Source organism: Schistocerca gregaria, chromosome 1 (genome assembly GCF_023897955.1).
Source record: "Schistocerca gregaria isolate iqSchGreg1 chromosome 1, iqSchGreg1.2, whole genome shotgun sequence".
Taxonomy (NCBI): domain Eukaryota; kingdom Metazoa; phylum Arthropoda; class Insecta; order Orthoptera; family Acrididae; genus Schistocerca; species Schistocerca gregaria.
In genome coordinates, this window is record NC_064920.1 from 934,372,575 (window position 1) to 934,386,405 (window position 13,831).

At 43.3% G+C, this 13,831-nt stretch overlaps 1 protein-coding gene across 1 annotated transcript in view; it reads left to right on the plus strand.

The window, feature by feature from the left end:
- Nucleotides 1-13,831, plus strand: part of LOC126275296 (discoidin domain-containing receptor tyrosine kinase B-like) — a 438,705-nt gene that overhangs the window by 44,264 nt on the left and 380,610 nt on the right. The window contains exon 2 of the mRNA XM_049977184.1: nt 4,358-4,476. Within this exon, the coding sequence (XP_049833141.1) occupies nt 4,383-4,476 (94 nt within the window). The 5' untranslated portion in view covers nt 4,358-4,382. The remainder of the gene's footprint in view (nt 1-4,357; nt 4,477-13,831) is intronic.

Here is a 13,831-nt window from a genome sequence, read left to right on the forward strand (position 1 = left end):
CCTGGCGGTGACGTTGCTGCTACCGTTCCTGAACGTACTGTGAAATGCTCGTAGGAGTGTCGGCATTAAATGTAGTGCGTTGTACTGATGATAGTCCAGAGATATAGTTCTTGTTAGCTTAAGGCAATCTTCAAAAAGGTTTCATGCTACCCATATAGCGGAAATCTTTAATGGCCATTCGGTTTATAGATCTTCACGTAGTAAAATGTTGTCACAGTGTGTATAACTTTTAAGTAAAGCATGGAGGAAATGGCCTAAAACATGTCAAGATTTTAATAAAAAAGTCAACTGAATAAATTAATCAATGTAACATTTGCTGTTTTCCGTCAGAGGTAAAAGTAGTAAAAGTGACTGTGATAACCTACAAATACTATGGTACAGTTCTTGGTGAAGTTTTATAGCAACCTAGTTCTCGAATACTTCTATAAACGCTAATGTCACATTAATGATTAGGAAATTGATTAATCAAATTAGCATACTCCTGTGCGATGTTCACTTCTATTCGATCAAATAGTTTTATGGTATTTTTAATGATACGCTGCACACATTTCATGGCGCATCATCAAACTTTAACTTGGTTAAGAGGTACTGAAGCTTAACATTGTAGGGTTATATACCTGCACTCGGCCTGAAAGCTATAAAATCTTTAATAACAATATGTATAAAGGAAATATTTTAATGGCAGAGAGTTAAATGAATGATAAAGAGTCGATTGATTCTCTTTTCTGGTAAACGTTTACGTCCATCATGGAAGATTACGTCCCTGAGCTCACTTTCTTCACATAGCATTTCTGTTGAGTAATAAGTTCTGATACGCAAGTAGAATTCGTCTTTATAGATTTATGAAAGAAATTAGACCTAGTAGCTGATTCTTGACCTATAAAAGAGATATCCTCCCATTCGGTGACGCTTCAGCCAGTAACCTGTCGATGATTTCAAAAAAAGACGAGACGTCAAGGGGTTCATGTGAAGTATAAGCTGGAGTAATCAAACACGGCTATTCACATAAAAAGTATTGACAGAGGTGAAAGAGGTGACAAGTGGCCGAACAAATCGTCACATTCGCACCGTTCTTAATCAGAATTCCGTGCAACGCTATCGTGCAGGTGTCACAACATGCGAAATTTCTGACATCTAGCCTTATCCTCTCTTTATCCATATCTCACGCCTCCTGACGCCACTGTGGTGGACGTGAGGACCATGACGACCAGCGTTGAAATCGCGCAGTTTTCTTATGGATGGCCAAAGAAAACATTCCGGACGCACACTGCTCAGACAGGCCTCACGTAGGAGGTGTTATAAAAGGAGCGAGTCAGATCACCACTTTCCCTCGGGCGTCAATTTTCGCACATTTCTTCAGTGCTATGCGTAACAAGACGACGTTATTGACAACTTTTGATGCTGTTGACGACCCCCGGACGATCCTACACAATACAGCGCAACAACGACGCTGAAGATGTTCTCAATCCTTCTGAGTGTAATGTGACCGCGATTTTTGTTCTGGCATACAGGATACGAGGTGATATCACTAGGGACCGTTCAAAACCATTTGGCGAAATCTGAAAGTGGTTCAAAGTAGAAACGGATTTCGAGCTCTGCTGTCGCATGCGCAACGATGAGTGAGACACTGCACATGAATGAATAACACGGCAGAATGTCCATCCCTTCAGTTCACCAGCAACCTCCGTGCCACATGCGCACCTTTGTTTGCACTTCAAAAACTTCCTTGCACAGGCACACCCATTCAACGACTCCTAGGTGCTTGCGGTACAGGTGTTGCTATTGACATCCCACAGATTTCGCACCTGGGCCGCACGCACTGCGTGAATGATGACTGGATATAAAACTTTAGGCTGACATCCACAAATTGAAGACAGTAAACAAAAAGAATTACAATTTCAAATGGCTGTAAGATAACTACTCAGTTTATTTATATCTATCATTGCCAGGTTTCTCTCTAAAACCAACTATGTTGATGTAACTACGGCGGTCAGACAAATGTCTCAGAGTGGGCATTTTATTCCCAAGGAAAAAGCACCTGAAGACTTGAAATGGAACTGTGTGCCTACCGGTACGTGCCCTACTAAAACAAAGCCTTCTAGATACAATGCCTACGCACAGCGGCCATATTGGCACGTGACGTCACAAACTGTTGGCCATCTTGTCTGTAGTCAGCAGTACTGTTGGCGTGTATTTTGTGTTGAGTGTGCCACGTGAAACTGATATATATTTCATACAGTATTCGACTACAGTTCTTCGAAGTATGGGATACATTTGTTGCGTTCCTTTTTGCCAGGGAAATTATAAATCTCAAAAAGGCATGAAACTGCACATGTTTCGATTTCCCAAATGTGTGAAGTTGAGAAATCGCTAGATTGCAGCTATTCACTGACATGAATTTCTGTCTACGCATCATTCAAGGGTAAGTAAATGACAAAAAATTTATAGCGTGTTATTTGTTTCCATTGCATCACATAGTTTTTAAAAGCAGTTATTTATCATGTACCAGTATATTTTGTTTCTTAAATCTGGACCACTGCTGCGAGGTTAATGCGAAGCTGGCTGTGGAATGCCTCATATTTGCAACTATTGTCACACAGAATAGTTATATTAATTAGTGTGCCTCGAAAATGTATAGTATTCCTCATCATTTCTACCAGATTACTGAGTTTCCAGTACTTTTATTTGGAAGAGCGACATAATGATTTTGTTCAGTTTTACATATGCAGATATTCGGAAATAATTTCAATTTGGGTAAAAACCTTAGAAAATTGCTTTAATGAATTCAGTGTTCGACAGATTAAGCAGTATAGAAAGAAGAACTTCGAGGTAAGTGCATTGTGATTAAATTAACAGCACTCTGTGACACTATTTACTGTCAACGATATAAGAGAAACAATCGTTTCATGTTTAACATTCTAAAGTTCTGGAGAAACAGGGAAATAGAATATTTTTGGGTGTTTTGATTTATTAAACGCCGGCCAGAGTGGCCGAGCGGTTCTAAGCGCTACAGTCTGGTACCGCGCGACCTCTACGGTCGCAGGTTCGAATCCTGCCACGGGAATGGATGTGTGTGATGTCTTTAGGTTAGTTAGGTTTAAGTAGTTCTAAGTTCCAGGGGACTGATGACCTCAGAAGTTGAGTCCCATAGTGCTCAGAGCCATTTGAACCATTTCTGAACCATTTATTAAACATAATGTCAGGAGGTGCTCCATTTCGTCGAATGATTTCAGTTTCGTGTGGCGTCAGCAAATTTTTAAGTGGATAGGAAAATTTACGATAATAACCGAGGAAACAAATTCTTAAATTTTGAAGGAGCTCCAGCTGCTTTTTGTAGCATATTGCCGAATTTTTAGTGCAAGAAAATGTAGCTCCTGAGGTAAAAGACCGAATTTAAAATTACAGTTTATATTCAAGCCTAGAGACGCGGAATTAAGGCAAATCGTGAAAGTAATTCTACATTTTGAAATAACATAGGGCAGTTTTGTTCACTTACTTTACGCAGTGATATAAATTTCCATACTTTCATTACAAGTCCTTGTAGAAGAGGAAAACTCGAGAATCCCTATGCGGTCTCAGCTCTAAAACTCGTAAAGTTCGTATAGCTGCATAGTGCTTAACATGAGCGTTCCTATACAGACCCGGCCATCAGTATGTGACGTCACAAGTGTGCGCGCAAGCCTGTAGTCTAGGTGGTGTTGACAAAACTCACCACACTTGTCACTGAAAACCTTCACACCCAGTTAGTTCTAATCGATATGAAAAAGATTCGAAAGGAGAGACTGACTTCCTAGAACTGAAAGGTTTATTATCTCTAGTACAAGGTACAGTACACGTTCCTAATGTTTCTACACACACGTACTGACATTCACACTTTTAATTTTCTGAGGTAACCAAGGTAACCATTGCTTCTACCGATATTTGCTAACGACTCGCTTCTAGTACTCATGAGTCCTATATCCTGTGGACAAACCATGTAGAATTTAATGGATTTATCGAACATCTCCCTGCACGTGGGCATGTACAATTCAACCACTTCTTACATCCAGCTACTATTCACCAATACTCCTCGCCTTCCCACACCACCCACAATGGTTGGCACCAAACCGAGTTTCTCGATCACAGTGCTGCTGCGCTAAGTCGCTACGTGTAAGGTACAGAAATCAAGAAGTAATTATGTCTGTAACGTTACACGGTCAACATAATAGCTAAACGTTGCTGCACTGAAATTTTTTGCTGAGTGCTTCTATACATACGTGTCTGTGAGTGAAAACAATCTGAGAAATGATTGTGTCTGAAATCTAGTGTAAGCGTTTCGGGAGTTGACTCCTCCAGAGTGCTGTGTTGGGTGTTGCAGAAGTGGGCAGGCGGCGGACCGCGGCATGCGGCCGCGCCGCTGGTGTGGGCTGCTCCTGCTGCTGCTGCCGACCGCCACTGCCGCCGCCTCCGCCGCTGCCGCCGCCACGTTCGACATACGTAAGTAATTAGTTATGTATTTATTGCTGCTAACATACGGCACCTGCTGTCTTGGTACCTGTTGAAAGCTGTTAACACAGATTGTAACTGTATAGATATTCAATCATGCATTCACAAAACTATTTTTCAATGGTAAATAAATTTCCAAAACTGGAAGATCTATCGTAAAAACCAGCCCCTTAAATAGTTAAAATGCAAAAACCATGTCATTTTTAGTGCCTTCGACATAGTATTCTAGGAGCAACAGGTGCTCCACCAGTCAGAATCTGTTCTCAGCCATTCAAGAAAAAGTACACTACTGGCCATTAAGTTTGCTACACCCGAAGATCACGTGCTACAGACGCAAAATTTAACCTACAGGAAGAAGATGCTGAGATATACAAAGGATTAGCTTTTCAGAGCATTCACACAATGTTGGCGCCGGTGGCGACACTTACAACGTGCTGATATGAGGAAAGTTTCCATCCCATTTCTCATATACAAACAACAAACGTTGCCTGGTGAAACGTTGTTGTGATGCATCGTGTAAGGAGGAGAAATACATACCATCACGTTTCCGACTTGTAGCCTATTGCGATTGCGGTTTATCGTATCGCGACATTGCTGCTCGCGTTGGTCGAGATCCAATGACTGTTAGCAGAATATGGAATCGGTGGTTTCAGGAGGGTAATACGGAACGCCGTGCTGGATCCCAACGGCCTCGTATCACTAGTAGTCGAGATGACAGGCATCTTATCGGCATGGCTGTAACGGATCGTGCAGCCACGTCTCGACCCCTGAGTGAACAGTTGGGAACGTTTGCAAGACAACCATCTGCACGAACAGTTCCATGACGTTTGCTGCAGCATGGACTGTCAGCTCGGAGACCATGGCTGCGGTTACGCTTACGCAGACAGCAGCGCCTTGGATGGTGTACTCAACGACGAACCTGGGTGCACGAATGGCAAAACCTCATTTTTTCGGATGAATCCAGGTTATGTATACAGCATCATGATGGTCGAATCCGTGTTTGCCGACATCGCGGTGAGCGCACAATGGAAGCGTGTATTCTTCATCGCCATACTGGCGTATCACCCAGCGTGATGGTATGGGGTACCATTGGTTACACCTCTCGGTCACCTCTTGTTCGCAATGGCGGCACTTTGAACAGTGCACGTTACATTTCATATGTGTTACGACTCGTGGCTCTACCCTTCATTCGATCCGTGCGAAACCCTACATTTCAGCAGGATAATGCACGACCGCATGTTTCAGGTCCTGTACGGTCCTTTCTGGACAGAGAAAACGTTCGACTGCCGCCCTGGCCAGCACATTCTCCTGATCTCTCACCAACTGGTCAATGGAGGCCGAGTAACTGGCTCGTCACAATACGCCAGTCACTACTCTGGATAATCTGTGGTATCGTGCTGAGGGTGCATGGGCAGCTGTACCTGTACACGCCATCCAAGCTCTATTTGAGTCAATGCTCAGTCGTATCTAGGCCGTTATTACGGCCAGAGGTGGTTGTTCTGGGTACTGATTTCTCAGGGTCTATGCACCGAAATTGCGTGAAAATGTAATCACTTGTCAGTTCTAGTATAATATATTTGTCCAGTGAATACCTGTTTAACATCTGCATTTCTTCTTGGTGTGGCCCGTAATGTAAGTAGAAGTATTCACTGTAGCTAAACACTGCAGTACCACAGTCAGAGTACTTACGATTTACTGTATCCAATGTTGGACTATCGACTGTACTGAACGTCTTTCTGTCACGAAATAGTTTTCTTCTCTGAATGTGAATTGGTCACCATGGCTTCAGGTAAATTATCTGGTATCACATCGGTGGCTCCACATCCGCTGAGTGGTGTGTTCCAGCATCTAGTACTGCATCCCTACCAGACTCATCAGGCGACATATCTCGAGGCTCTCAAAGAAGGATGCTACACCGTCTGCTCAGTTGTATGCACAAAAATTTTGTTCTATGAGTAGGATTTTGTCATTGATTTTGTATAGGCTCTTGACTACTCGCATCACTGGAAAGGCCACGTCATGTTTTATTCATTATTGCTGGTGATGTCCTACCAACCGATCCCTTATACTAGTCAAGTTATGCCACAGACTCCTCTTCTCTCCAATTCTATTCAATATCCCCTCATTTGTTATGTAATCTACCCACCTAACCTTCAGCATTCTTCTCTAGCACAACATTTCGAATGCTTCTAATCTCTTCTTGTCCAAACAATTTATCGTCCATGTTTCACTCTCATACATGACTACACTCCATACAAATACTTTCAGTAAATCTATACTCGATGTTAACAAATTAACAGTCTAAATTTTATATCCTCTCTACATCTACCATCATCAGTCATTTTGCTCCCCAAAAAGCAAAACTGATCTACTACTTTAAGTGTCTCATTTCCTAATCTAATTCCCTCAGCATCAGTTGCTTTATTTCGACTACGCTCCATTATCATCGTTTTGCTTTTCTTGATGTTGATATTATATCCTCCTTTCACGACCCTGTCCATTCCGTTCAGCTGCTCTTCCAAGTACTTTGCTCTCTCAGACAGAATTACAAAGTCCTCGGTGAACCTCAAGGTATTTATTTCTTCTCCGTGGGTTTTTATACCTACTCTGAACTTTTCTTTTGATTCCTTTATTGCTTGCTCAGTATACAGATTGAATAACATAGGGGATAGGCTACAACCCTGTCTCACTCCCTTCCAAACCACTGCTTCCCTTTCATGTCCCTCGACTCTTATAACTGCCATCTGGTTTCTGTAAAAACTCCGGCCGTGGTGGCCGAGCGGTTCTAGGCCCTACATTCTGGAACAGCATGACCGCTACGGTCACAGGTTCGAATCCTGCCTCGGACATGGATTTGTCTGATGTCCTTAGGTTGGATGGGCTTAAGTAGTACTAAGTTCTGGGGGACTGATGACCTCAGAAGTTAAGTCCCACAGTACTCAGAGCCATTTTCTCTACAAACTGTCAATAGCCTTTCGCTCCCTGTATTTTACACCAGCCACCTTCATTATTTGAAAGAGAGTATTCCAGTCAACATTGTCAAAAGCTTTCTCTGAGTCTACAAATGGTAGAAACGCAGGTTTGCCTTTCCTTAATCTATCTTCTCAGATAAGTCGTAGGGTCAGTATTGCCTCGCGTGGTCCAACATTTCTATGCTGATATTTCCCGAGATCAGCTTCTACTAGTTTTTCCATTCGTCTGTAAAGAATTTGTGTTAGTATTTTGCAGCCGTAACTTATTAAACTTATAGTCGATAATTTTCACATCTGTCAACACCTGCTTTCTTTGGGATTGGAATTACTGTATTGATCTTTAAGTCTGATGGTATTTCGCCTTTCTCGTACATCTAGCTCACCAGGTGGTAGAGTTTTGTCAGGGCGTCCAATGCTTCTAATGGAATGTTGTCTACTCCCGGGCCTTGTTTCGACTTAGATCTTTCAGTGCTCTGTCAAACTTCTTACGCGATATCATATCTCAAATTTCATCTTTCATCTACGTCCTCTTCCATTTCCATAATATTGTCCTCAAGTACATCGCCCTTCCACATTTCTGCTTTCCCTTCTTTGACTAGAACTGGGTTTCCATCTGATATTCATGCAAGTTGTTCTCTTTTCTCCAAAGGTCCTTAATTTTCCAGTAGGCAGTTTCTATCATAACCCTAGTGATATATGCTTCTACAACCTTACATTTGTCCTCTAGCCATGCCTGCTTAGCCATTTTGTACTTCCTCTCGATATCATTTTTGAGACGTTTGTATTCCTTTTCACTTACTTCATTTACTGCACTCTTATATTTTCTCCTTTCTTCAATTAATTTCTTCTGTTACCCAAGGATTTCTACTAGCCCTCATCTTTTTATCTACTTGATCCTCTGTTGCCTTCACTATTCCGTTTCTCAAAGCTACCCATTCTTCTAATGTATTTCTTTCCCTGTTCTTTTCAGTTATACCCTGAAGCTCTATCTGAAACTCTTTACAAGCTCTTGTTCTTTCACTTTATCCAGGTCCCATCTCCTTAAATTCCAACATTTTGGCAGTTTCTTACGTTTTAATCAACAGTTAATAACCAAAAGATTGTGGTCCGAGGCCACATCTGCCCCTGGAAATGTCTTACAATTTAACACCAGGTTCCTAAATCTCTGTCTTATCATCATATAATCTATCTTCAACCTTCCAGTGTGTCCAGGCCTCTTTCATGTATACAACCTTCTTTCATGTTTCTTGAACCAAGTATTAGCTATGATTAAGTAATGTTCTGTGCAAAATTATACCAGGTGATTCCCTCTGTCATTTCTTACCCCCATTCCATATTCATCTACTACTTTTCCTTCTCTTCCTTTTCCTACTATCGAATTCCAGTCCCCCATGGCTATTAAATTTTCGTCTTCTGTACATATAAACTTGTACTACTGTGGTTGATGTGGGCTTCGTGTCTATCTTTGCTACGATAATGTGTTCACTACGCTGGTTCTAGTAGATTACCCACACTCCTACTTTTTAATACATTATGAAACCTAATCCCGCATTACCCCTATTTGATTTTGTTTTTATAACCCTGCATTCAACTGCCCAGAAGTCTTTTTCCTCCTTCCACCGAACTTCACTAATTCCCACTATATCTAGCTTTGACCTATCTTTTTCCCTTTTTAAATTTTCTAACCTATCTCCCCGAATAAGGGATCTGACATTTCCCACTCCGATCCATAGAACGCGTTTCTTTTTTCCTAATAGCGACGTCCTCCTGAGTAGTCACCACCCGGAGATCCGAATGGGAGACTATTTTACCTCGGGAATATTTTACCCAAGTGGACGCCATCATCATTTAACCATACAGTAAAGGTGCATGTCCTGGGGAAAAATTACGGCTGTACTTTCCCCTTGCTTTCAGCCGTTCACAGTACCAGCGCAGCAAGGCTCTCTTGGTTAATGTTACAAGGACAGATCCTTCACTCATCCAGGCTATTGCCCCTGCAAATATTGAAAAGGCTGCTGCTCCTCTTCAGGAAACACACGTTTGTTTGGCCTCTCAACAGATACCCCTTCGTTGTGATTTCACCTACGATACGGCTATCTCTATCGCTGAGGCACCAAGCCTCCCCACCAACGGCAAGATCCGTGGTCAATGGGGGAGGGGGGGGGGGGAGTGGAGGGCTTCTTGAATTGTTAATTTCTTATATTTGTACATCTCTCGTTATGAGAAGAGTATCTAAGTAGTCATTCTTGTAACGTACCGATGAGACTTTAAACCTGGTAAGGAATCTCCAAGGTTTGGCCATAACACAGTTAACGACTGTAGTATGTATATACTCTACACAGTTTACTAACTTCCTTGATCGTTTATTTATTTTATTTCTCTATGCCACTTAACCTATACTGTCTGTTGCACTGGCAGTACATTATATATAACCCTGGAATCATCTCCAAGTTTCTCGTGTTATGACTTGACTCGAATTGACGAAACATCAAGATTTTAGATCATCCCCGCATGGTGAAATGCTATTAAAATAAATTCTTCTAATAGTTAACAAGCATATTGAGTTATTAGGTGTAAACACTGACAATATTTTTGGTTTGTATGTTGCTACGCTACAATTCAAAGACAAAAGAAAATAAAGACGAATTGAGTCTATCTGTAATAAGGATTTGCAAACAGACCAAAAAAATTAAAGTTTCTTTTGAATGTTGGTATTTAACAGAATCGAGTATCTAGTACGATGGGGTATTGGTATTTGCATGTTAAGCTAAGTTATTATCTTCCCAAAGAAATCGCAGAAGAAATGCCGAAGAAAAACATAAGACCCTTCATCTAGTGGCAGACATGAACTGCTTATAAAAAATGATTTTGTAGCTGATTTTAGAGACCCAAAAACAGACAGAGTATACAGAAAATTATTGTAATACACTCCTGGAAATTGAAATAAGAACACCGTGAATTCATTGTCCCAGGAAAGGAAAACTGTATTGACACATTCCTGGGGTCAGATACATCACATGATCACACTGACAGAACCACAGGCACATAGACACAGGCAACAGAGCATGCACAATGTCGGCACTAGTACAGTGTATATCCACCTTTCGCAGCAATGCAGGCTGCTATTCTCCCATGGAGACGATCGTAGAGATGCTGGATGTAGTCCTGTGGAACGGCTTGCCATGCCATTTCCACATGGCGCCTCAGTTGGACCAGCGTTCGTGATGGAAGTGCAGACCGCGTGAGACGACGCTTCATCCAGTCCCAAACATGCTCAATGGGGGACAGATCCGGAGATCTTGCTGGCCAGGGTAGTTGACTTACACCTTCTAGAGCACGTTGGGCGGCACGGGATACATGCCGACGCGCGTTGTCCTGTTGGAACAGCAAGTTCCCTTGCCGGTCTAGGAATGGTAGAACGATGGGTTCGATGACGGTTTGGATGTACCGTGCACTATTCAGTGTCCCCTCGACGATCACCAGAGGTGTACGGCCAGTGTAGGAGATGGCTCCCCACACTATGATGCCGTGTGTTGGCCCTGTGTGCCTCGGTCGTATGCAGTCCTGATTGTGGCGCTCACCTGCACGGCGCCACACACGCATACGACCATCATTGGCCCCAAGGCAGAAGCGACTCTCATCGCTGAAGCCGACACGTCTCCATTCGTCCCTCCATTCTCGCCTGTCGCGACACCACTGGAGGCGGGCTGCACGATGTTGGGGCGTGAGCGGAAGACGGCCTAACGGTGTGCGGGACCGTAGCCCAGATTCATGGAGACGGTTGCGAATGGTCCTCGCCGATACCCCAGGAGCAACAGTGTCCCTAATTTTGTGGGAAGTGGCGGTGCGGTCCCCTACGGCACTGCGTAGGATCCTACGGTCTTGGCGTGCATCCGTGCGTCGCTGCGGTCCGGTCCCAGGTCGACGGGCACGTGCACCTTCCGCCGACCACTGGCGACAACATCGATGTTCTGTGGAGACCTCACGCCCCACGTGTTCAGCAATTCGGCGGTACGTCCACCCGGCCTCCCTCATGCCCACTATACGCCCTCGCTCAAAGTCCGTCAACTGCACATACGGTTCACGTCCACGCTGTCGCGGCATGCTACCAGTGTTAAAAACTGCGATGGAGCTCCGTATGCCACGGCAAACTGGCTGACACTGACGGCGGCGGTGCACAAATGGTGCGCAGCTAGCGCCATTCGACGGCCAACACCGCGGTTCCTGGTGTGTCCGCTGTGCCGTGCGTGTGATCATTGCTTGTACAGCCCTCTCGCAGTGTCCGGAGCAAATGGTGGGTCTGACACACCGGTGTCAATGTGTTCTTTTTTTGCATTTCCAGGAGTGTATGTTTATAAATGTTATTGGTACAGCCGCTACAGACTAGAAATTGTTATTGTACACACAAAGCGAACTTGTTGGCCCACACATGAGATAGTGGTGTTGTGAGGACACAGTAAACATTGCATTCAATTATTTCTGATATCTGAATTCGTATGTTATTTCCCCGAAGACGTTCTCTGAACATGATTTGGACATCAAACTAATTTTTGAAGTATATGGTTATATGCGTGTCAACAAATTAATGAAACATGTGTGAAAGTTCATTAGAGCGTTTCTTACGAATAGTTGGGCACGATTAATATTTGTAAAACCCCCCAAAATTTCAACGAGCAGTACCGCGCAATGGAACGAGTTTGCCATGTGTGCCTCATACATCGTGGTTACATTTAAAGTGAAGCTATTTACAGAGATTCAGTGCGGTCCATAATTGTTGTATGGCAGTGCAACTAGACAGAGAAAAAATAATTTCACTTTGGCGACCAGGTGCAAATCTGGCGCTGTGAATACCAGGAAGACGAGGACAGAAAAGTTCAAACAAGTGAGGAAGCACTAATTTTCTTTTTATTATTAGCCAACGCTTACAGGATTTGTTCAATTTCAGCACCGGTAGCGTCGACAAGATGTTCCATACGTAAAATAACGTGTCCAACAGTTGCTCGCAATAGTTACGGTGGAGTCTAAGCAACGTGTTCTGTATGCCACCCTTCAGATCGGGTAGAGACCGAACATGTTCCTGGTAAAAGCGCTCTTTAAGATATGCTCAGAGCCAAAAGTCACATGAATTCAGCTCGTGTGAACTTGCAATACATGCAGCTGAAAAGCTCTGGAGATAACACGTTCGTGGAAGTTGCATCAACAAGATCTTTTATGTGGCTAGTGAGATAAGGTGTTGTCCTGCCTTGCATGAGAATAGTAGTTTCCATACAGAGGCGCTCTTGCAAAGCAAGAATCACATACTGCACAAGGAAATCCCAATAATGTATAGACGTGACGATACACGTGACACGCCCTGTATATAATCCCTTCAAAAGTTAATGGACGAAGAATAGAGATGCTTGTGTGTCCGCACTACACAGTCACATAAAACGAGTGCAATGGGTCTTCGTGCACAACACGTAGTTTAACAGTACCTTGAATTCGGAATTTCTGTATATGCACTGCACCCTATAGCATAAAATGTACCTTGTCATTCTATAGAATACTGCCCGGTCACATGTCACCAACTTCGATCAGTGCCAGAAACCGAAGTGCAAATCCAGAACGTTGCTGCGGATCGTGAGGTTCCAGTTGCAAACATAAATAGAATCTTAGTGGTTTCGTGAAAGCGAAAAGTCAAATATAGCGTCTAAGATGGACTTGGAATAGCTTCATCATTGTGAGGCAATCGAACCAGTACCACATACGAAATTCACTACGGAATGACTGTAAAAGCCTACACGTAGTGTTGTTATTGCTACATCTGTAAGGCTGGTAATGGCCAAACATAATACTCTTGATGCCGAAGACTCCCGACTTCTACCAGCTTTGTACGATAATGCTCAGGGGTCAAGAAAAATTCTGTAACTAGTACGGGCTCCCATTTACCTAGACAGAGATATCTGATAAAAAATTACAAACCTTAACAGCCTTACAATTAACTCAACCTTTTGCAGTTCACTACTTGTCGAAACTGTTTTGCGACATCCACAACAGCTCATCAATTGCTGGAGATGTCAGCAAATGTGTACGTGTTTGTTTGCCGGAGAGGGGACGGGGTGGATGTTGAATCACCTATACAGAAAGCGAAGTCACACAGTCCGAATTCAATACCATCGGCGTCTTCCTGAGAGCACATATTCTAAAAAATTTTGCGGCTGTAGCGCCGGCACATACGTTGTGGCTTCACATTTCATTCGCCGTTACGCTGGTTGGGTGCTGAGTTTTCGCACCGTGGCGGTGGGATAAAGGCAGCCCACTTGTCAGTGCGGTGTCGATACGGAAGTTGTTGGAAAGGAAAACACGACCCTTATTTTGCATTCCCCTCCGGCGAG